The sequence below is a fragment of the Simochromis diagramma genome, unplaced genomic scaffold (genome assembly GCF_900408965.1).
Source record: "Simochromis diagramma unplaced genomic scaffold, fSimDia1.1 OVJJ01000753.1, whole genome shotgun sequence".
Lineage (NCBI taxonomy): Eukaryota > Metazoa > Chordata > Actinopteri > Cichliformes > Cichlidae > Simochromis > Simochromis diagramma.
In genome coordinates, this window is record NW_024387523.1 from 4425070 (window position 1) to 4449337 (window position 24268).

The 24268-nt window shown below is 38.5% G+C and overlaps 2 protein-coding genes across 2 annotated transcripts in view; both read left to right on the forward strand.

Annotated features, from left to right (window-relative positions):
* Window positions 1-16721, forward strand: part of crybg2 (crystallin beta-gamma domain containing 2) — a 36490-nt gene extending 19769 nt beyond the window's left edge. Inside the window, exons 5-24 of the mRNA XM_040020710.1 lie at window positions 464-1643; window positions 1972-2730; window positions 5710-5757; window positions 6917-7035; window positions 9428-9641; window positions 10466-10605; window positions 10754-10880; window positions 10967-11002; window positions 11084-11223; window positions 11360-11486; window positions 12358-12515; window positions 12644-12770; window positions 12875-12907; window positions 13378-13490; window positions 13618-13747; window positions 13899-14038; window positions 14156-14279; window positions 14868-15026; window positions 15122-15281; window positions 15633-16721. Of these exons, the coding sequence (XP_039876644.1) occupies window positions 464-1643; window positions 1972-2730; window positions 5710-5757; window positions 6917-7035; window positions 9428-9641; window positions 10466-10605; window positions 10754-10880; window positions 10967-11002; window positions 11084-11223; window positions 11360-11486; window positions 12358-12515; window positions 12644-12770; window positions 12875-12907; window positions 13378-13490; window positions 13618-13747; window positions 13899-14038; window positions 14156-14279; window positions 14868-15026; window positions 15122-15281; window positions 15633-15721 (4123 nt within the window). The 3' untranslated portion in view covers window positions 15722-16721. The remainder of the gene's footprint in view (window positions 1-463; window positions 1644-1971; window positions 2731-5709; window positions 5758-6916; window positions 7036-9427; window positions 9642-10465; window positions 10606-10753; window positions 10881-10966; window positions 11003-11083; window positions 11224-11359; window positions 11487-12357; window positions 12516-12643; window positions 12771-12874; window positions 12908-13377; window positions 13491-13617; window positions 13748-13898; window positions 14039-14155; window positions 14280-14867; window positions 15027-15121; window positions 15282-15632) is intronic.
* A 1282-nt stretch (window positions 16722-18003) lies between these two features.
* anxa14 (annexin A14) lies at window positions 18004-24224 on the forward strand. Its single transcript, XM_040020711.1, has 13 exons — window positions 18004-18161; window positions 18412-18451; window positions 18980-19076; window positions 19167-19255; window positions 19784-19897; window positions 19984-20074; window positions 20192-20271; window positions 20476-20514; window positions 20696-20786; window positions 20900-20995; window positions 21094-21149; window positions 23721-23828; window positions 23955-24224. Exons 2-13 carry the CDS (start codon window positions 18425-18427, stop codon window positions 24012-24014), a joined length of 948 nt encoding a protein of 315 aa, XP_039876645.1. The 5' UTR covers window positions 18004-18161; window positions 18412-18424; the 3' UTR covers window positions 24015-24224.
* The last annotated feature ends 44 nt before the right edge of the window (window positions 24225-24268 follow it).

A 24268-nucleotide genomic window follows, 5' to 3' on the forward strand; every position in this document is an offset into this window, starting at 1 on the left:
GCGTTTGAATTGTTCTCTGAATCAGCGGCCTGTCTCAGTTCCTACACAGCGCTTTGTAGTACTTACATTTGAGTGTTCTTATCTAATGTTTATATTGAAATGTGGAGAACTTTGCTGTGCAAGTGTGGCTAGAAGGCTAAAACTAAAAAGATGGCTCTAAAGAGGTTGTTGGTGCAGATTATATTCTGTAAAGTATTCAGGTCAATTGAATACCTCAGCTGAATGCATTTTGCTTAGGGTCATTTATATAGTACTTTTTTTAGCAGATATAAAATGGAGAAACAAAATTTGTGACATGTTTTGCAAACTTGGACGTTGCATGCTAGTCAAGATAAGCAATATTGCTTTGTATAATTTGCATTGTTGGCATTGTGTGTCCACCACACCCTGAAGACTCTGCCTTGGAGCTCTTTGTATGCTGTGAAATGCTTACCACCTTATTTTCTTTCTGCTATTTGTGTAGATCTTTGACAGCTTCAAGGACCACCGCAGCAAGTTCAGAAAGTCAACAGACGGACGACTGCCAGGAATCGGCTGACAAAATGAATTCAGGCTACCGCAGCCTGAGTACCAAACTGTTAATAAAGACCTCGTCTCTCTCCAAAGAGGATGAAGCCAAACATCGTTTTCGTAAACTATCTCTCATTAATGAGGCTGATGCTGTTGATAATAGACAGGATGAAGTGGACTTTAGCAAAACGAGCACCTCGACTGAGTCAAATGAACCGGATCTTGACTCAGAGTATAAATGGAAAAATAGATTTGAGGGTGTAAGTCAGTATAAACAAAGTAAAACAGAGAATTACACTTTTTCTGACTCCCTGACTTACAATATATCAGACACCTCGTCCAGTAACTCCTCCTCTTCCTCTTCCTCGGCTCTGCCTGACACTACAGCATACACACGCTTCACTGACTCCTTGTCTTCCCCCTCCCTCCCCTCTCTGGAGGAACCTATTACCCTTGGCAACAGGTGGAGTGACAGGAATGAATTTTACCTGAGCTGTGAAAGCAACCCAGTCAAAGCACCAGCAGATGACTGGAGGAGGAGCTTAGTGGAGCAGGAGGAGCCTGGAGCAGCTGCAGGTGAAACACTGGGACGGAGAGAGGGAGGGTCAGAGAGTGTAAAGTCAGCCTGGGAGCCACAACAGCTCCCTGTATCCAGCCTTTCCTCAACACAACAAACCAGCTACAACAACAGTTTGGAGGAAGAGGACGGCGACTCATACCGATTTACTGGGGTGTTCACAGCCACACTTGTGGAGGCTGTCTCTGACCCTGTAGCTACCACTCTTTCTTCTACTCCTGCCTCCCCTGACGAAGACTCCACCAGCCAGTTTGACATGGAAATTCTGGTGGATACTTTAAAGAGCATGGGGCCTTCTCTGAGGCAGAAGAGTGTGAGCATACGCACCAATAATGCAGGCCTCGCCTCCTCTCTGCCACCCATTGTGGAGGATGCTCCAAGCCCAGTCTCTTCTGACGTGCCTGACTCCGTGAGCGGTCTCCAAACAAAGATGGAAGGAACAGGCGCTCCAGCCGAGTCCCTCAATGGACTGTATACTCTGCCTGCTGACCTGGGATTGAAGAGGACTTCCCCAAGAGACAGTCGTTCTCCATTGGAACTGATTAGGCAGAATCAGGTATCGTAGACTTAAAATTAATTTCATGAGCTAGAAAATCTTCATGCTGTTTCATTATTTACCTTTATTTATATTGTTTTTATGATTATGTTTTTGCTTACTGTAGAAGTCATGAAAATTGAAATGTTCTTTAAAGCTATAAGCAATTTATAATACACTCCTTATGTGTTTGTTCAGGAATTGTAGTTGCATATTTTTGAATGCAACTCATCAAATATGTCAGCACCAAAAATGAAATTGCATTCATTGCATTGTTTTGAACGCATAGATCTCACAGGTGAATGCTTCAGAGCTTAGCATAACTATGCATGTGTCATGTCACCTGCAGGATGGACACCCTGGAACAAGAGGTCTCAACTTTCCCTTTAGAGCATCAACTCTTAACAGTACTGTAATGAGAAAATCCTCTGACTCGTCTGAGGATTTAAAATCTCCAGTGCTTAATGGCAACGAAGTACCTCCATCTCCTACTACCACAAGCTCTCGCCTTGATCACAGTATCCTCTTTGGTAACTACAAGCCGTCATCCACAGTTCAGACACAAGAAAACGGAAAAGCCCATCGGTCAGTGTTCCGCACCAGCTCCGTACCCGAAACTTTATCTTTAAAAGATCACACGACTGCGGGATTAAAGGGGATGGGTGACCTTGGCGCTGGCACAGAGTCAGGTGGATCGCGCTTTGAGCGCCTCTCCTTTCTTATGAATTCCTCATCCTCCTCTCTGAGCGTAGCCGAAGACCTGAACACTCATGTGAGTCGGCCTGCATCTCTGGCCATCGGCTCCCCACCCGCCAGCAACAGCCCCACTCGCCTCCTCAGCCCAACTGGCTCGATTGACCTCCACAGGCCATTCGCCAACACAGACACTCCTTTATCAATGTTTAGCCAGACCCCTCAGATGGCGATGGGTGTGGGTAGCGGGACAATGGGCACTCCCATCCTGCAGAGGAGCCTGAGTAGTGATGCCGCTGTGGGGGTCCACAGTTCATTGTTCAGCAATGTTAATGGAAAGTCTCAGTTCCAGAGCCAAACAACTGAGCCTGACAGGAACTTACTTTCAAAATACAGAGCCTTCCCCGATGCCTATGTGAGTAATATTACATTTGTGAGAATGCTTTTGTTGATTTGACATTTAAAAATGTAACAATCCAGGCTAAGAAATGATCACATTAGACATGAAAACGTACAGTGTGACCTCTTTATTAAAAAATAACATATTCGATGACACGTTCGTTGAATATTTCTAAGTCTTCGAGTGCGGCTGCTCAAAGTATGCAAACAGTGGCATCAAGTGGAGGGTTGGGTGAGGTGTGAAAGGTTAACTATCCCTTTGATAACAGAATGAGTAAGAAAATCCTATGATTGTGTTTACTTACAGGCAGCTCTCATCCATTCTTCTCCCATTGTAAGAAATGACAAAACAGGTCAGCTCACAATAGGTGAGCTTAATGACTTATTATTGTGCACACAACAAATCCAGTTATCTGTGGCTTTTGTTGGCATTTGTATGCTAAACGTGCCATTTAAATAAGCTTCAAAATGGAATTTCTATAGAACACCAGCAGTGATTAAAGGATGGGCCTGCTGGTGGTTCCAGTGTCATGCAGTGTTAAAACAATCCTTCAAAATGAAATAAATGTTCCTATTTATTATAAAAACATTCTATTTCTCAGTGAAGATCCCAAAGGTCACAGGATAAAGTGCATGTAGGTGAAGACTTTGGTTTATGTATATATGCCTACAGAACTCATGCCTGAATGTTGGGACACACTCTCTTGTTCATTCTGCCACATCCTGTTTCCCACCCCCATCGAAACACAAAGCACAGGATGGTTTTAAGCAGCTGCAGTTAGGAAGCACAACAATTCTATAAGCGATGGAAGAATATGAAGAGTGAAATGTCAGTGTAGGCCTGTGGCATTTGTAGCATCTAACACAAATACCGGCACAAAGTTTGTCCAATTAGAACTCTGAAGTGATCAAAGCTCGTGTAACACAATGTTTGACACTAATCTTGACTTCTGATGTGCTTCCTGAGTTGTTGATGTGAGCCAAACTGTGGGGAAAAGATTATTTGTCTAAGACACGAGCATTACTTCGAAAGAGTTTTACACCCACTGATGTATTCTAGTTATTTCTCGTTATCACGTTCTCAAAGAATTAAGGAGATTTCATCCTGCGAACCCTTTTTTTGATGTATATTTATAGTCATTTCAACTGCTTAAATAGCCGTGGTGTTATTATTATTATTTTGTTTTTAAATGATCTCAGCTGGGTTCCCCACCCATCCCAGCTATCTGTCTGTTCCTGCAGAGACATGGCCACACCCTAGTTTTTTTTTTTTTTTTATTCATCCTCACATTTCCTTTTTTTTCCTTTCTTCAAACTTGACATTTGATTAGATGAATTATGACAGGAACACATAAGGAGACACCTGTGTGAGAAGAAAAGATGACAGCCGTTATCCCTTCTCTTCCCCAGTTTCTTGTTTGCTGCAGTCGTCAGTTATTTCATTACACGGTCAAACTTTTTTTGTTTTGTTTTTAAATATGTGATTTGCTGAAACTGCACATTCCATTTGTGGTAGCTCATTTTATTGGAGAGCAGATCTTGTACCCAGGCTGCAGGGAGGGAAAGGAACAGAAGGTAAAACGTGTCTGTGTGAGTTTGTTTCTGTAGGGCATCAAGAAGGCAGTAAACTCTGCAGTCTCCATCGGCGACGTAGCTTTCTGACTTTGAATGATTTTTGGCTCAAGGTTTATAGTGATGTTAACAAAAGAAACGTGTGCAGAGGGCATGCAGAAAAAAAAAAAAACATCTGTTATTTAAGCAGGTGCTGCACTGAATGTGCTACTTTAGCCTTGCTACTAGCCTGAGGCACAATAACAGTTGGCCAACCTAATCGTAATTTACATTTCCATCATTTTTTTTTCTTAATCAGGATTTTAATTGGTCCATTAGTTTAATGCCACAGCTGCACATGTCGTCTTTTTTTTTAAGTAGGTTTTTGCAAGTGAAAGTTTTTAATCAGTGATTCTCAATTACTGCTAACTTAAAACTCAAACTCCAAATTAATTATGATATGCAGACAATGGTCACCTTTTAACGTACGATATCGGTATGAACTACTGGGTATAATTTATTGTGAAAATGCAAAGCTATTAATTTAAGGAAAATTCTCAAGGGTTCAGAAACTTGAAGAACAGAAAAAACCCAGTCACCTTTGAGTGGGATTACTACCTTCTGTGTTTGTTTTTGTTTGTTTTACTATTTTGTCTTTACGTTTTTTGTTGTTGTTGTTTTGTTTTTTAAGTATGAATAAATTTCATCCTTTTTTTTTATTTTTATTTTTTTATTCATGTTTAAAAAATATTTATTATTATTATTATTATTACAACAAACATGCTTCTGAATTAAATTAGGTCAGGGACTCTTGAAACCTTAGCTTCAGCTGTTGCCACTCATTGGTCAGTAACATGATCTAGTTTGTAACCTGTTTCCTGCAGAGCTTCCAGACGAGCAGTGAAGTGATACCTCACCACACACCAGTATCACCTAAAACTCTAATTTGCTGTGGCTTCAACCACATTGCAGTCTGTCCTTTTAAACATTCTAAAACCAATTCAGCTTTAAAAAGAATTTATTTAATTACTTGTTGGGTGCACAGCACATTTATTTTTGTTTCCAGTGCAATGTCTTTCTTTGTCATGTGAGCTCCTGCTGTAGCTCCAAGTCAGAAGTGTCAAAGGTTCAGTAGAGGAATGTATTCCTCTTTGTTAAAGCTGTCCTTGAATTGTCGTGAAGGATCTTAAGTCTTCTCACATCATCTTTCAGACTTCCTCAGAACCTGTTGAACAAGGTGACAGTACAGTAACACTGTTTGGGTTGTGTGGCATGTTTAGAACCTGGGCGTCATAGCGTGTCTAAATCTTACATGCTCGTGGCTTACCAAGGCTGTTTTCTTTTCCCCCAAAGAGTACGTTTTTAAAAAAAAAAAAAAAAAAAAAAAGAAAATAATGTCCTGTGATGTCCGTTTAATCCTTACAATTTTGCTATTTGTCCATAGCTTACCAAAGAGAAGGAACATGGAAAGCTTAATCCTCGTCCTGGAAAGGTGAGTTGGCCACACAAACCGCACTCTTCAGTGAGAGTTGTTTTCACCCACGTGCCTTTTTAGAAACGTGTATAAGCTGACAGCCACTTTTGCCACTAACTTGAACTAGAAAGTGGCTAAAAAGTAATGTCAGCTAGCATATTGAAGTGTAATTTAAAAATTGGCCGTTAAAAGCAGAGCTTTCTTGTGAATCTCAGTCTGTTAACCATTAAGTACACAACACCTTGCTAGTTTACCTGAGGGGGAATAAGTTGTTGTTACAAAACTGTTTTTCTTGGTAAGGTAGGAGCCTACACATCATTTCATAACCATTCTGCAGTAGACGACGCGGACTGTCTGGTTAAACAATAGGATTATTATCAGATGCTAATAAAAACCCTCCCAAACCTCTTCTGTGGAATTTCTGCCTTTGATTGGTAACTAAAGTGCATACCTACTACACTATTGCCTGTACCATTGTGGCCTTGTGTTAATTTCAGACCTGCTTGTGCTTGTTGCTGGAGAGCTCTTCGATTTTCTCACTGAGGTTACCTGCAAATGATTCTTAATAATTGGGGAGGAGCTTCCATTTAGGTTTAGGTTCTCTCCCGTGCTGTAGGGCCTTAAAGCTGGATGTCCCAAACATGTCTGTGCTTTAGACTTGGGCAGGTTTTTGTTATTCAATAAATTCCATATATACACCAATATATGCACATCTGCACCTCCATTTTCTCTTGTGATGTGCAAAATTTTATTCCACTTTTTAATGTTCTAGATTCTGTTGATAATCAGGAAATGCAACTATGCAAGAAGTTTGCAATCTCAATACCATATAGTCAGCTTTCTACTCTTTTAGTATTAAACGCCTAAAGGTTAAGGTTGAATATGAAACTGGAGATGATGCCATTCAACAGTGTTGGCTTTATTTTCCTTTGACAATATAAAGGACTCTTCTGCAGCACAGGATAAAGACTGCAGTAATTCTGTCTTTTCTACAGTTTCATCCCAGGTGTTTGTGTAGTATTAAATGACATCTACTGTAATATTAACACTGATTTTGTACTCAACGTAATTCATAATTATTATCAATATCTGATTATATGACCTGCAGCCTAAAACATCTGATTTTACAAGTGTACAGTCATAATTTATGCTAACATTTTGTCTTCCTTCCGGCTAGATGTATATTTTTGACCGACCGGGTATGTGCGGCCAAAGGATTGAGGTACACGGTGATGTCATTGATGCTACACCCTGGGAGCTGCAGGAAACCATCTCTATCAGGGTGGTCAGAGGAGGGTAAGTGCTGGAAGCATTTATTTATTTATTTCCCCCTTCTCCCGTAAAACAAATCCATATGGATCCTCTTGCTGTCGGTAACAGATATTACCTGTTGGATTGTATTTTAGGCATGCATGTATGTATTTAACTTTGTAAAAGGACAGGACTTTGGACTTTTTTTTTTTTTTTTTTTTTTTTTACATATTTATTTATTAGGTTTTAACTAGTTTTACATAATATACAGTGAACATAAAATAAAATAATGACAAAAGGCATAATAATAGAAACAAAAATAAAGCAAGCCATAGCAAAGGGGGAGGGGAGGGCAGGCATACATTTAGAGTTGGATGTCTCGAGACCGGCCTTGGTCTCGAGACCACTTTTACATGGTCTTGGTCTCGACGGACTTTTGTCTTGGTCTTGTCTTGGTCTCGATACCCTCTGGTCTTGACTACAAGTCTAGCATACATATCAAATTAGCACTTCAAGCCGTCAAGTCCATAGTGTATACGTTGCATTTCTCAAAAAAGTTGTAGAATTTTGACCATATGGCCCAAAACTTGTTCAGTTTGTTTCTTAATGCATAAGTTATTTTCTCCAGAGTTGGTATAGACATCAGTCCACTTTTTTTTTTTTTTTTTTTTTTTTTTTTTTTTTTTTTTTTGATCTTTCCAACACGCAAAACATCGCTTGGCTTCCAGAAGACCGATCGTTAACAGAGCACATCACATCACCAAGACTTTCACCTGTGGGCACTCCCACATGCAGTGGAACAAAGAACCCCTATCCACGCCACACTTAATACAGGTGTCTGGGACTTTGGACTTTTAAATGCTTTTATTTACCAAATGCAGAAAGTAGCGCTTTCTTACTACATACTCACTGCAGAGTTATGCATTAATATCTAAAAGAAAAAAAAATGGCATTAAGTGACACAAAGCTTTTCACAAGGAAATAAGTAAAGAAGTTTTTCATGATTTACTAGATTTTTGTTTTTCTTTTCTAACCAGAAACTGTTTAATCACCAGAATTTATAGCTGCAAAACCTTTTGTCAAGTGTACTACGTATATCTCACTTTACGGAAATTGTAATGAGATATATATATATATATAGATAGAGAGAGAGAGAGAGAGAGAGAGAGAGAGAGAGAGAGAGAGATATAGAGATATATATATATATATATATATATATATATATATATATAAAAAAAAAAAATTTTGGTTTTGTCTTTTAAATGTCAAGTGTTTAGCAAGTCAGCGGTTTTTCCAAATAAAACTCTCTCCGGATGTGATCAGGTAGCGTTATAAAAACAAGACTGCTGTTGATGTGCTGTGGGCATGCAAATTCCTTCAATCGTTAACACACCCCAAACACAAGCTTAAACACACACCTGCCTCATACATGGAATGTTTTGTCAAACACAGCCAGCTCTGTGAACCTGCAGTAACCCTGCTGGTGCTGCGCTGGCCTGTACTAACACTAGACTAATGCTTCCTCAGCTTCTTACAATGAGATGATTATACTGTCAGTTCACACACCATTTCCTGCGCCACTACCCAAACCACAGCTAATACTTTGCATTCTTAAATTGGAGTAAGTGGCATTTGTAGGCCATCAGCCTCTGACTTTAAAAAAAAATCTGTCTTTTATAAAGAGATTACCTTTATCAAGCGGCTCAAGTGTTGGGATTTTATTGGTAGCATACTGCATATGGGTCCATTTTAAAGGTACTTGTGCACTGCTTGCATGTTTCTACTATGGTGTCTTCTATTTTTACTCATATTTAGAGAGGAATATTCATTTATTAGGCTATATTTATTGATCACATTTCACTTAATCCTTGATCCTCTTTGTAACTGTAGCAGCGCTGGAGTTGCACAACATTTACCAGACCGTGGTAGAAAAACTGCCTGACATTCTTCATTTTTAGCAGTGCGTTTGATTGCTTGTTCATGCAAAATTTCATCTATAAGAAAGAGAAAGTGTGTGTTGTTCTATTTAAAGAGAGGGCTGTAAAAGAAAAGCCAAAGTAGTAGGATTTCATTTAGCTTCTGATTCCCATAAACTTTTGTGCCTTGGGTTCATTAAAAGCAAAATTGTAAAGTAGTGAATGACTAGTGTCAGGTTTTTAATGTCCCTGCCTCTAAAAGTCTTTTTGTTAGTAACAAAGCCGTATAGTTGGGTAAAATCAACACTGGCATCAATGAGAGTAATAACAAATACTATCTCTACATTAATAATGAGAAATACTCGTTGCTTTGACACATCAGAATGATGTTGCAACAGTAAATGTCTATGAAAAGTGCATAAACGTATTATCAGGAGAAACAGCGGTCATACGCAGCAGGCTGTAACCTTACACTGCCCTTTCTTTTCTTTTCTTTTTTCTTCTTCTTTTTAATCCTTTAGGTGGGTGCTTTATGAGAAACCCAACTTCAAAGGGGAGAAGATTGCTCTGGATGAGGGTGACATCGAGATTACTTACCCGTTCAGCCCTCCAGAAGAGCAGCAAGAGAATGAACAGAATGAGGGAGAAGAGCACAACGGAGACACAAATGATGAGCAAAAGGAGACCAAGCCAGCCAGGAGGTTCCTCATCGGATCCATACGAAGAGCAGTGAGGGTAAGAAGAATTTTCTTTCCCTCTGTTGTCGCTGGTTGTTGCCACAAAGCCTGAATTAGGATTTGAAAGCTAACTGAGTGCAGTGGAACATTTTATTGCAGAATCATTATATCAGCATGAACGGCTGATTTCTTCTCAAATGTTTTGTTTTCAATCTTGCGAGTGGCTGTTTGCTCCGTAGCTCAATGGCACCATCTAGTGTCAAAAATAAGTGTCAACACTTGACTGGGCCTACAAGTATGACAAGTCAGATACTACTACAAATGTACTTTGTTTTAAAGGATTGAAACATTGAAGCATGAAAATAAATATTTAATTATTTTCTACTATTTTATTAATCTGAGATATATGGACTATTCACATCAAAAAGCCTGAGACACTTATCTATTGCATATATTTATTTTTGTTTTAACATGCCATACCTATATAATGTCACCTGCGTGGGTTGTCTCCCAGTACTTGACGGTGATTGGTTGGTAGAGGTGTCTGTCTGACATCAGCTCATTCTGTATTCAGAACAATAACAGTGTTGCTCTGTTAGTAAAGGGTATAACATTCTTTGGCATTGTGCTCCCACCCTTTTTCTCGCTCATACTCTTTGAAAATGCCTACAGACTGACATATTTGATTTTCCTCAGAAAACAAATCAAATTAAAATATCTGACAATCCAGACCCAACTGGTGCGAAAGCTCCTTTAACAGAGGGTGGACAACTTTCTTGTCCATGCTGGAGGTGTAAAAATCTACTCATTATGATTTGTATCTGTAAGTCACGTGTTTCCCATGTGACAGCAGCGTTACAGCCTCCCTCTATCCTCCCTCAGGACTACAGCGTTCCAGAAATCAGCCTTTTCCCTGAAGAGGAAGCGGAGGGAAAGAAAGTCATCTTCCGAGATACTTCCGATGATGCCAGGATTTTTGGTTTCCCCATTAAGGCCAATTCCATCATTATTAACGCAGGGCTGTGAGTGATGTTGATCTATTCAAAATGCTTTGTAAAGCCAAAATTAATATGATACTGATCATTTGTCACTAGTGTTGCATTTCATCCAATTTGACAAATCAGATTGCTTTAATGTTTTTTTACTGACATCTATTTTTCTGCTCTTCAGGTGGCTTGTGTTCGCACAGCCTTTCTTCCAGGGTGTACCACGAGTCCTGGAGGTTGGGGGGTACTCAAACCCAGCAGCCTGGGGGGTGGAACAGCCCTACGTGGGGTCATTACATCCACTCAAAATAGTAAGTGTCACTTCTAGAAGCACTTACAATCTGCCTTCTTTATCACTTGCACTTAATTTGGATTTCTTTTTCTTTTTAACTCACAGGGTGAACCAAAGGTGGAAAATCTGAATGATCCAAAGGTGAAGAAGGATGAATTTTCCTGTTCACAAACTGCTACTGAAACTATTACTGAAATTTAAAAGCTGACTTTTTGTCTCCAGATGGTGATTTATGAAAAGCCCTACTTTACTGGGAAATCGAGGACAATAACCACCAACATGAGAGACTTTATGACCAGAATAGAGAGGCAGCAAACAACCTTTATGTATAACGTGGGCTCTCTTAAAGTACTAGGAGGAATGTAAGTGGTATTCTTGCCTGTTTGTATTCGGTGATCCTTGAAAAGGCATTTTGCAAGTTTTAACAGCTGCAGATCACATCATTACTTTGTTTTTGTTTTGTTTTTTTAAGCCATGTGCCTTTCTCTGTTTCTGTAGCTGGGTGGGCTACGAGAAGGAGGGTTTCCGAGGCCACCAGTACCTGCTGGAGGAAGGAGAGTATCATGACTGGAGGGTGTGGGGAGGCTGTGATGCTGAACTGCGCTCTGTTAGGGTCATTCGAGCAGTAAGTTACAATGACTTCATAAGAACTAATATTTGTTCATTCTTCTCATGTTTCGAAGTCTTTAAACGAAACCGCTGTGGCTCCCAGTAAGTGAAAGCTGCACATTAAATTGCAAGAGGGCCGTTTAACTTGAAATTGTTAATACGTGTCTCCGGTCTCAAGACCACTTTTACGTGGTCTCGGTCTTGTCTTGGTCTCGCTGTCTCGGTCGTGCTGTCTCAGATCGACACAGTTGTCGGGAGATTCGGAGTCAACAGTATCCATGACCCACAACGTAACGTTCGATAATGTGTCATGCGCAAAAGCATCAGCTCTAAGAGCCGTGCTCAGAGAGTGCTTTGTAGTGAATCAGAAGAGTCGACTCCCATTGAGCGAGAGCCGGCTCCTCACTTAATTTCCTTTCGCTGCTCAGCTCTCACACAGTGGCTCAGCTGCGCTCCAGTCCCTCCATATTGTGGCCAATCACATCATGTGAAAAACAGAGAGGGTGAGAGACGCGACAGTCAAGTGGAGCGTGCGTCTGTCCTCTCAGTAAGTGAGTGAGACAGTAGACAGCGGTGAGGAGGGTTGTGCAAGTGCATTGCAAAAACACATAAATATGCCTGACACCTGTAAACGAAGCAGCATCTGGCTGCAGTTTAAAGACTTTTTTTTTTGTCTCGTCTCGACTTTGCCTTGGTCTTGACTCGGTCTGTCTTGGTATCGTCTTGATCTTGGTTTAGGTGGTCTTGACTACAAGTCTACAACAAACTCATAACAACAGGCTCCAGAGAAATGAAGGGACTCCGATATGATTTATATTATCAGTAACGTGATAAATATTAGAATGCAGACTATTAATCAGTTTGTTTGTTTTTTTTGTCTCTTGCAGGACTTGACAGACCCTGCCATGGTGATGTTTGAGCAGCTAGAGGAAGACCAAGATGGAGTGCAAGAGGAGAAGACCTTCGAGGTGACAGAGGCCATCCCTGACGTTGAGCTGTTTGGCTACAAAACCTCCACGCGTTCAATCGAAGTAATCAGTGGGGCGTAAGTGTGTAGAAGACACCAGTATTTTTTTATTTTTTTTAATGTATATATTTTTCCCCTCTTCTTACATTGTACCGACGAATTGACAGGTTTTACAATAATCAGGTATTTGTTTGTCTTCCTTACAGATGGATCGCTTACTCGCATGTGGACTTTTCTGGTCACCAGTACATTCTAGAGAAAGGCTTCTACAATAACTGTGCTGACTGGGGGTCTCAAGACACTCGTGTCTGCTCAGTTCAGCCCATCTTACTGGTGAGAATCACTGGGAGTCGTATCTTCAAACTGCTAAACTAAGGACTGTGCAGACATGTAATTCTTCTGTTTTTTTGTTTTGTTTTGTTTTGTCTTGTTATTAGGCTCCAAATGACAGTTCAAGGTCCAGGGATGAGGTAAGTACAGTCATGTGGAAAGAAAGCTTTCATGGGGAATTGAATTGAAGCAGTGTTGTAAAGAAGAGACTGTCTGAATTGCTCTAAGCAATTGGGTTATGCAGGGTTTTTTTTGTTTTGTTTTGTTTGTTTTTTTTAGTTATTTTGCTCCACTGTTCAAAGGTCAACAGGCTTAGTGTATAACTTATAAACTGCAGTAGAGTTTGTTTTTCTTCACCTTTCTCTGTCCCCTGCCTGATAGCAGTCCCAAAACAATGTGCGAAGGTTACATTGAACTGTATTACTTGAATCCAGAGTTTCTTTTTGTTTGCTTAAAACCTTTTTCAAGGATGGAGCATATCTTAAAGCTAATAACTTGGTCAAAGTTAAGCACCTTGACATTTTCCCTGTTAACTTTGCTTCTGTCACAGTACAGATATAAATGTTCTCAGCTGGCATCTCACCTTGCTTTTCCTATTTCTTCTTGTCAGATAAAATTGTACTCTGAGCCAGACTTCCAGGGAGAGTGTTACATCTTTAACTGCAAACAGGAGGAAATGCCAGAAAAATTAGTTACCAAGTCATGCAGAGTGACGGGAAGAAGGTGAGTAAGCAGGAAGTAAAGTGAGTAAAAGTTAGAGTTGACATGATTTGGGGTGTGTGTGTATTTTTTATTTTTTCAAGTCAATAAGCAAAGCAATAAAGACACAATTTAACACTGTGTATTTCAGCTGGGTCGTCTATGAGAATGAACAGTTCTCTGGGAACTTGTATGTCTTATCTGAAGGAGACTACCCCAATCTAACCAGCATGGGCTGCCCCCCTGACTGTTCCATTCGTTCTGTTAAGATTGTACCCTTGGTAAGAAATGCACTCACACAGTGTAGGGAAAATTTTGCTCTCGATTATAAGATACCTTTATTAGTCCCACGAGTGGGAAATTTCATGTTAAGGCTGCCGACCTATTGCACACAATGGCAATGGCCTTACTGAATGCTCTTTCTTTCTCCAGTTGTTCTCAGTTCCTTCCATCTCTTTGTTCGGGCTTGAGTGTCTGGAGGGCAGAGAGATCACCACAGACACAGAGATCCTGAGTATGGTAGAAGAAGGCTTCAACAACCACATCCTGTCGCTCAGAGTCAACAGCGGCTGGTAACTTACATGCAATTAAATGGCTTCATCGGCTAATAGTGAACCAAAAATATCTTGCTGAGAACCTGGATACTGTTGTCATAAGTAATGCTTTGTGTCCACTTTCCTGCTTTGTAGCTGGGTGATATGTGAACACAGCAACTACAGGGGGCGCCAGTTCCTGCTGGAGCCAATTGAAATCACCAACTGGCCAAAGTTCAGCTCCCTTCACACTATTGGCTCAATGTACCCAGTCAGACAGGTTTGTTAACAAGTATTCTTTACAATGACTTTTAAACATGAGGTACACAATAAGAGAACCTCTGAAAGTTTGAATCTTTATTAATTATTAAAAGAAAATTATACGATTATTTTCTTCCTGCTTTTAATGGCATTAAATCATGTTTATAGACTTAAGCTCCTGTCGTCAGCACCAGTTCAGAGCCTTCATTTTACACAATAAGTGAAGATTGCATCGAAAAACCCTCATTAGGAGCCTTAAAAAAACAAACAAAGCCTTTATTAGGAGCCTTAAAGAAGAATAATTTGATCCTAAAGGTGTTGATTTTGGTGTTCTAGGTCACTCATTAGTGTTATTAGTAAACCAGGCTGACATTTTTATAAATCTCAGATGTTAAAAGTATCCAATAGTTCCAAAACGGAGAGAGTGGTGATTCTGTTGGTCCCTATATTTAAAAAGAAAAAAAAATGGAAACTAATGTCCATCATTACAAGTGCAGCCAGTTCTGTTCACTTCAGCTAGTATTTATTTACAAATAACTTTGTGGGCAGGCCAGACAACTCAGATTCTATAGCAGTAGTACATTGTGCTATTTTTTTCCTTCTACAGAAGCGCCACTTTTTCCGTATCAAGAACACAGAGCGAGGTCACTTCCTGTCCGTCCAGGGTGGCGTGGAGGAGTTGAAATCAGGACGAGTGGTGGTGACGCCTGAGGTGGAGCCACTGAGTGACATCTGGTTCTACCAGGATGGACTGATTAAAAACAAGGTAACAATGCTGGTGACATCCTGAAAACCTCAACACAGTCATACATTTCAAATCTTGACAATTCTTTCCAACATAATACTTTGTGTATTCTGTAGTTGTCCCCAACCATGAGCCTTCAGGTGGTTGGCAACATAGAGCCAGCAGCAAAGTTGGTTCTGTGGACAGAAACCCGACAGCCCGTTCAAACCTGGACTGCCCAAATGAAAGGCCTCATCACTAGCAATACTTTCCCTGGCATGGTCCTGGATGTTAAAGGTATGAGAAGGAAATGTGGTAATTTAACATTTAAACATTTGTTGCGTGTAAAGTTGTTAGTGGCTATTGTAGTTTTTACTGGCATTCATTTTCTAAAATGATTAAATATTAAGTTATAATTGGTCATCACAAAATCTTATCTAATCTCAAATGATATTAACTTAATTTTCAGAAGTGTCAAAGTTTATTTTCCTGCATATTCCCTTTTTAAAGTGTTCACTGGCAGGGATATTTTTTATGTATTAATATAAAAACAACAATTCCACAATGAAAATGAGTTTATTTAGTTACATTCCACTACAGCATGAATAATTAGTCAGATTTACATTGTGAAACTACTTTTTTCATCAGGTGGCAAAACTTACGACAAGGACCACGTGGTCATTATGCCCGAGAATGATGAGAGGCCCAGCCAGCAGTGGGAGATAGAGTTGCTGTAGCCATCAGCAGCACAGGAACCGAGCTTATCTTTGCCACTTTGTGATATTGTCTTGATATTTCAGTATCCACTCTTGTATCTGTTTCATGACTTATTGCATCTCAGGACATGCAATTCCTTCTAAAACCTATGAGCTAGTTTGAAATCAGTATCCAACAGCAAGAATGCGTAGAAGCAATAGATGCCCTGCAAAAGCTGCCCAAGTTGTTTTCAAGGTTTTTTGTTAGTTTGCATTCATAGCATGAAATGTTTTTTTTTTTTTTTGTTTTGTTTTGTTTTTTTAATCATTTTCAAAATGTATTTTACCAAAGAAGAGTTTAAATAAGTGCCTTGAGTTGTTTAGTTTTATTTGGAGCATGAGTCGAAAAGCAATAGCAAATACATGTTATTTGTTTAAGGATGTACAATGAAAATTCCGTATATGGTTCACACTGTTCTGCGACTTTCATTTGACCTTCCAGCTGATCATTTGTCAACAATTTGATTATCCAGCCTGGGATTTCCATGTTTATCGGAATCTGAGTTTATGGGGGCTTTTTTTGTCTGTAGAAGAGGAACATCATCTCGTCCTGTATTTGTTTACTATAAATCTAAGTTTGAAATTCAAATTGCTTTTGGGCATTTGATTACCTGGAATGAAAACAAAATGGCCTTCTGGGGTTTATAGTGAAGCTGGATGGGTGAAGCCAAAAGGATGTTTAGTATTCAAGAAATGCGTGTTACGCTTTTAATTTTTTGTTTTTATATATGTAATATAAAAATCCTGTATGTGTTGTGGGAAATGTTGCACTTACGTATACATGCATGGTCCAGTGCAATGAACTGTGCAGTTTCTGTCGAGTTACCGTTTCTTGACATATTTTGATGTAAATCTTAATGTGTATGTTTCTGTGTTCCCTGCTTCAGCTGTATGTTAATATTTGATACTAAAGATGTAATTTCATGTTATGTAGGAGGGAAAGGTTTTAAAATATTGAATAAAATGATTGTAGAAAAGATTACAAAATAAGGGTGTATTTTTATTATTATTTTTTTAATCCATTCATCTTTTTCTTTCTTGTTTTTCATCATAGTTTTAAACTACTCAGGACATTATCTGCTGTGCATTTTAGACCAACGTCATCAGTGCTCATACTTTAGCTCTTTGAGAACACTCGAGTGAAGTCCAGTTCTTAATCCAAAGGGTTAATATGATGTTGGTGGACCGTTTCAGCTACAACAGCTTCAACTCTTTTGGGGAGGCTTTCTGCAAGGTTTAGCAGTGTCAAATAAGCTTTGGTGACCTCTACTATTTTTCACCCCAATTCAGCTAGCATTTCAGCTGCTTTCGATAGTTGTGCACATGCTTGAATAAACAGTTTTCAATCTTTAAAAGACATTTAAAATTTCAGACTTCACTCACAAATTCACCTAATTCACATATCACATGCTTTCAGTGGTTTCACTTAAGCCACTGGAAGTATCTAGGCCACCTGCACTATTATTTAAATGCTTCTATAAAAATAAAATTTGAATTGTTTCTAATATTTCCATAGTAATGAGATACATACAAATTGTCCCCTTAAATAGTGCTTTGTTTAGCAGAGTTTATCAAAGGGTACACAGTCTGCTCTAGATCAGCTTTGTTTGTAATAACCACATAGATCTCCTGTTTATTTGCCTTCTGTAGACGAGAAACTGGTAGAAGCCAACCAGCACCGAGGATGGGACAGATCAAAACCTTGTGACATTTGTTCTTCTGTAATAAGTCTTCTGAAAAAATGCACAACACCCCCGCTCTCTATCATATCCTCTTATCACTGGTATCATCAGATGTGTCTGTTGAAACGCCTTTTTTTCCGTCTAGCTGCACAGTCAAGTTTCTAGGCTTTGAAGCTAAAAGACCATCTGGTCATACACAGGCACACCCTGAAACCAGAGTGTGCCCTCCATTTACTTTCAGAAATGGCCAGCATGTTGCCTCATTAGTTTGCTTATTAAATCTTTTTGCTTATCTTGGTATAAAGCTTTAACATGCCAAAGCTATAACTTACAATTTCTTCTTTGAATGTCATGAACTGTGTTTGGCCCAAAGCAACAGCGTGTCAATTATTTTGGGGAAAGTCAGCCGTGAAGTACAAATGATGGACAAATTCCACAGAAAATGTTGTCTGTAACCAAACCTGACTATCAAGATTCCTGCTTGACGCTCAAGTATAACTGGGTTGCCATAGTATTTGAGCAGGGAAACTGTGAACAGAGCTGTGAACATGCTGGGCACTGATTGGTCAGTATCTGTGACTGACACGCAAGTGGGTGTACGGGAAGCAGCTGTGGCGTACTGTGGGTGGGACTGAAATACAGGGCTTGTTGGCGGAGAGGTTGTACCAAAAAAAAAGAAAAAAAGAAAATAATAAATTACCTCCACTCCTTGTCACAGCTGGCCTAGTATTCTGTTACAGGTAAGAAAAATAACAATTCATTTTAAATAATTTGTTTAAGAAATAAGCGGCTAACGCTAATCAGCTCGGACTTGGCCTCCTCCTTCATATGTTACTGTCACTAATTCCTAGATTCTCAAAAGCTATGCTGTAGACTTTAAGTTTCATTGGAGAATCTCTATTAAACCTATTAAAATGAAGTCACATTATCTGTTTGTTCCGTGATGTGGGCTGTTAATGTCTTTGCCATTTCCGTTTTTGCTCACATTAGATACAAGCAAGCCATGGATTCTGAGTACTCTGACTCTTATGTAAGTAAACATTCCAAGAAGTACACCTCTGCCCCGTCTTCACTCTTCACTAAGATTTATTACTCTGCTCACTAAGACTCCACATTTGCAAATAGCCTTATCTGCAGTCATGTTCAGTCTGGTTATCTGCATACCTTTTATTGCTGTCTATAAACAAGTGCTCTGAAGGTTGCAGCGCAATGTCACGTTTAGATTTTAAATATCAAGAAAATCCAAGTAATACAATTCAACCAATTTGTTTCATTATTGAAAATTCCTTGTATTAATAGTTTGTGTTGAACCATCCCCCTCCACACACACACACACATGCGAGCACCTCCTCCTAGAAGACAGTAGTATGACATACTTAGCATTCTTTAAATTCAAGCATGTCTGATCTGTATTGTTCTACATCTCCATACCTTTGTGGTATGCTCAGTATGAGGTTAGTTTCCTTGTTACACATTTCACTTGATTCTTGCCACTCAGTTGTTTTATATATTTTATAGAGAGTGGATGCCACAATTATTGTCCCTTTTTATTAAATAGGATATGTACTGGGGTACCCTTGGAACAGTACGACCCTACTCCAATTTCCACCCTGACAGAGATGTGACGGAGATCGTGACAGCACTGGAAAACAAAGGCATTCATTGGCATATGTTGAAAATAAATTCCCACGATTTCTTTCCACCCTTTTCCTGGTAATTTATTGAATATCGTGTATCTTGCTCAGACACAGTGACGCTACTGAGAATACTAACCAATAGGAACAACGCCCAGAGGCAAGTAATTGCTCAGGTCTTTCAGGAGCTAACACATAAGGTGAGAAAATAGAAACAGTAACAACCTTTTCAAAGAGTTTCGAAATTAAAACTTTAATGGTTTTGTGGAAACCATGAAGTGTAAAGTTGTCTCCTACAATAAAATATATTAAGCAATGAAACTGAAGTTTCAGTTTGAGGTTTAGTAGTTATAAAAGTTTAGCCTTGCTCATCTGTAACTTTGAAGTGTTTGCTGATCAAATAATAAAAAAACGGTGACATTAAAGGTGTGAACACACCTTTGTTTAGCAAGTTCAGAACTACTGTCACATGCCCAACTGTAGTGTCTTACAGGGAAAGAGTACACCATAGTGTGATAGTCAGGCAGGTTTTGTGTGAATCCACTTCCAATCCCAAGTGTACTCTGGGGGTTTATTCCATTAGTCAGAGGTTTTTTCTAGATATTTACTGTTTCTTTACTAAAATAACTTAACAAGAATTACAAAAAGAAAACCAGGAGTGAAACTCTGAGTCAAGTCAAAATAAGAATTAATTCAGTGTTATTTTATTTATGCATGTGGTGAATTAGGATATAATAACTGCTCTGAAGAAAGCTTTATCTGGAGACCTGGAGCTTCTTTTGCTGGAACTGTTGATGACCCCCGTGGAGTATGAAGCTTACCGTCTCCAGGGGGCCATGGCGGTGAGTGGTTGCTTTCATCTTTAGGATTTTGGAATAGATGTTATAACTGTTGTATATCAAGAAATGTGCATGGTATGTGTGTGCAGGGTTTGGGCACAGATGAAGAAACACTTGCGGAAATTCTGAGCACAAGATCTGGAAAGCAGCTGCAAAGCATCAGTGCTGCATACAAAGAAAGTAAGTCAAAGATCTTTTATGATACTTTTTTTTTTTAAATGACCAAAAAGATTGTTTATTTAACATTAGATGTTAAAATCCTAATCCTTCTTTTTCTTTTTGCTCTTCCTGTTTTAGTGTATAAGAAGGATCTGGAAAAGGAAATCGAATCGGAAACCAGTAATGACTTTGAGAAGCTCCTTAAAGCTTTGCTACATGTAAATATTTATGTCATTGATCATCACCTTTGATTGAATTATAACCAAAGAATTTGATCTACAATGAATGAAATCCTACGCTTAACTTTTGCCTGTGTATAACTTTCACTGGGAACACAAACAGTACAGCATATATTTGAAATTAAGTCCAGCTTTTGAAATTATAGTTCCTCTTGTTTTTTCTTTCACCCCCTCTCATAACAGAAAGGATGTGTCGCTGGTGTGGTTCAGACAGACATTGAGGTATTATTTACTTTTATGTACAAACATAACTAAAAGGCACTGGAGTAAAAAGTGCTCTTTTAATACGTTAAACCATATACATCTACTGACTACTTGATTCTGAAATAGTTGAAACAAAACTGTATATTTTTACTCTTTTAACCCTTAATGTGTTTCATCTTTATTATGTCTGATCATTTAGACTCTCTCTGCATCCCTAAAAGGGAAGAAAGCTGAGGCAGGACAATGGATTGACATATTGACTTCTAGAGATGTAGAACATCTTGACAACGGTGGTTGTCCCTTTTTTTTTTAATTCATTAATCTTTCTGTGTTAAAAAGTGTTTTGATTTAGTTTTTAAATCCCAATATCTTCATCCCCCCCGACTTTGTGCATGATTGACAGTATTGATGGGACTGGAGCTGGAGCTTGGGCAGACGGTGGATCAGATCATAGAGAAAAGGTTTTCAGGAGACTTTCGCTTGGGTCTGAAAGTTTTGGGTAAACACAGTTTGACATACTGTTTGAACATTTATTGTGCACTTCATACCATTATTAGGTGGAGACCCAATATTATCCTAATATTTGTCTTATCACAGTACAGTGCATTCAAAACCGTGATGCCTACCTTGCCACGAGACTTAAGACCATGAAGGTGAGACGATTTTGTGGTAATTTTTCTATGATAGAAGTTCATAGGACAAAATACAGCACTTGTCCTAAACTACAGATATTTTGGGAGAAGATTTCAAAACTACTCAAAGAGGGATTCGGCCAAAATTCAAATACCAGAAGGCACTGATGGAAGAACTACGTAATATGTAACAGTTGGCTGGAGGACATATGGGGGTTATATCACGCAGAACAAATGACATACTGTCTGATAGGTTTATCAAATGATTGAGTCCAGCTATGGTGATCCTAACATAGTGCACTTACACTATACTTACAAATCATCCATTATTTTGCAATTTGTATTCTTTCCTTATATTTCATATATTGAATCGGTCTGTTTTTAATTACACACACACACACGCATATAATGTAAGTATAGTGTAAGTGCACTATGTTAGGATCACCATAGCTGGACTCAATCATTTGATAAACCTATCAGACAGTATGTCATTAAATATACATCTATTTAATTTGCATATTTACTTTAGCAGTTTAATATTTATTTAGGTGTCCAATACAAGATTTGATTATAGATATTGAAATAAAACACAACTTTAAAAAATCCAGACTTTATTGAATCTTTCATATTTAGACTTTATCTTAATATGAAAATATTTGCCAGCAATTCTTTTCAACTAACTTCAGCAATACTTCTTCTTAACCTCACAATGAAAAAAAAATTGAAAAAAAAAAGAGGCTAACACAGAAATAAAAGAAACTGAAGAACTACGAGAGGTTATTACCAACTTACCAACTTGTGTCTGGTTGTTAAATCTCTTCAGAGTTCCTATTAGCAGTAGAAATAAAAGAGAAAAGGGGAAGGTATGTAGTTCCTAGGTATTGTCTGGGTCCAAATAGCTACTGACGAGGTCCTCACCTGTTGCGAGGTGTGACGATTTTTCTTTATAGATGTTCTCATAATCAGTGTGTGGGGAGTAACGAAATACATGTACCGCCGTTACATATTTAAAATACAAAATATGACTAACTGTATTCCATTACAGTTACCGTTTAAAAGGGTGGTATTGAGAATACTGTTACTTTGTTGAAATAAAGGGATTACATGGAGGTCTTTTCCTATTTCATATGTTACGCTATTACCTCACTATTTTTGGTAATTCCACGCCGATGGAAACCCAAACAAAACACGCATTAAGAGGCTCTAATGCCCGTGTCTCAGTCTCGCGGCCCATGTCACCTCTACTTGCGGCCCACAAAATGACGTGAAGAAATATTTTTTTTAATTATTATTCAAAAACGTATTTAATATGAAGGCAATAGGCAGAGTGTTACAGGCATAGCCCTAAAGAATGTAGCCTCATGGGCAATGTAGTCCAGTTGTAAGTAAGCTATTAAGACTTGACTGTACACTATGTTCGTGTTTTTCTCCGAAGTTCTGTTGAAGCAGCCTTTGAACGCCTCTCTCTCTCTGTCGCTAGCAAAGTTGACCCAGGCAACAAAGTAAAGCTAGTTTTCGGCTATGAGCCTGACACAGAACCCGACGTATTAGCCAGAGGTCCCTTTACTATGGATCGAGCCGCGGACCTGTTTTATGTGTGGAATAGTTTTCTATACGAGATTGCTGCAAATGGTGCAGCCATACCTAATGTCCACCCTACTGTTACTCATTTTAAGATTTAAAAATCTAGTTGGCATTGGTATGGCGAGTGGCCTTCAGTAATAGTAATACATCACACAGAAATAGTACATTCATGTAGTTGTAAAAAGCATGATAATATATTAAGTAATCCAAAGTATTCTGAATACGTTACACTTATTGAGTATCGGAATACGTTACAAAATACATTTTGGGGCATGTAATCTGTAATCTGTAGTGGAATACATTTTAAAAGTAACCTTCCAACACTGCTCATAATAGAAAAATCAGTTGATATGATGGTCAGTATAAGGAAACGAAAGTTTCTATTATGAATGCCATATCCCGTGATCACTATTGAATATATTTGAACTTAATATAACCAAATATTTGCAAACGCAGTCTGCCCACAGTCATATTTGCATAAATTATTTCACCCTACTGGTACTTTTAGTACTTTACTATGCCTGAGCACTGGCTTGGTATATAGGAAGTCCTTGTCCACAAATGCACTTTTGTGACTCTGCAAAATGTGGCCGTCGTTCACAGATATTAAACAAATTCAAAGATAATGTCAGAGAGTGAAAACACTGTAACTTCTGTCACCGCTAGGAAATACCCAAACCAACATGGGATCCCTAAAATTGACCGCAGCCATTTTAATATGTAGGATTTTATTTATTTCTTTACTGTTTTTTTATATGTATATATTTTTTAATAATTTTGGGGCTATTTCTATTATTTTCTGTTGCTTAAGAAACTCATAATCACTGTAATTTTATAAAGTTTATTAGAAGAGGCAGAGACCATGTTTATTTGTAGTGTAGTGGTTTAATTTTGATGAGTGCACATGAAAAAACAAACTTCCTCTGTACAGACGGGTCAAAATGACAGAATATACATCTGGAGAGACTGTTGACGCACTGGTTACCAATATTCATTTCACTCTTACAGAAAGAAATAGTGCAGCGGATTATGGTGTCTCACAGTGAGGAAGATCTACTCTGTATCCGAGCTGCTTTCATTAAATTAACAGGCACTTCCCTCTACACTGCACTGCAGGTTTGTCACACAGATAAAATTGTACTAAATATAAATATTTATTATATAGTAAATATATCGATATATCTATTTCAAATATTTGCATAAATATTTGTATTTTCTTGCTATTTCCTGTTTTTCCAACAGAACCACTTTAAAGGAGACTATCTAAAGGCACTGCTTGCTATATGTCGATCTGAAGATTAAATAAAGCCTACAAGTTTTAGCTGCACCTGCTACTCACTGATTTAGTAACTTCCTTCCCATTGCTAGTACAAAAATAAGCTCTGTTTTATGCTAATCTTCATATTGCATTGAATCACTTACTTTAGGTATACACATTTTAAATATTACTTATTGACTTATACTTATAGGTGCAATCAAATGTAAGGAGAACAGGTTTTTGTTCATTTTAATTACATATATATATATATATATATATATATATATATATATATATA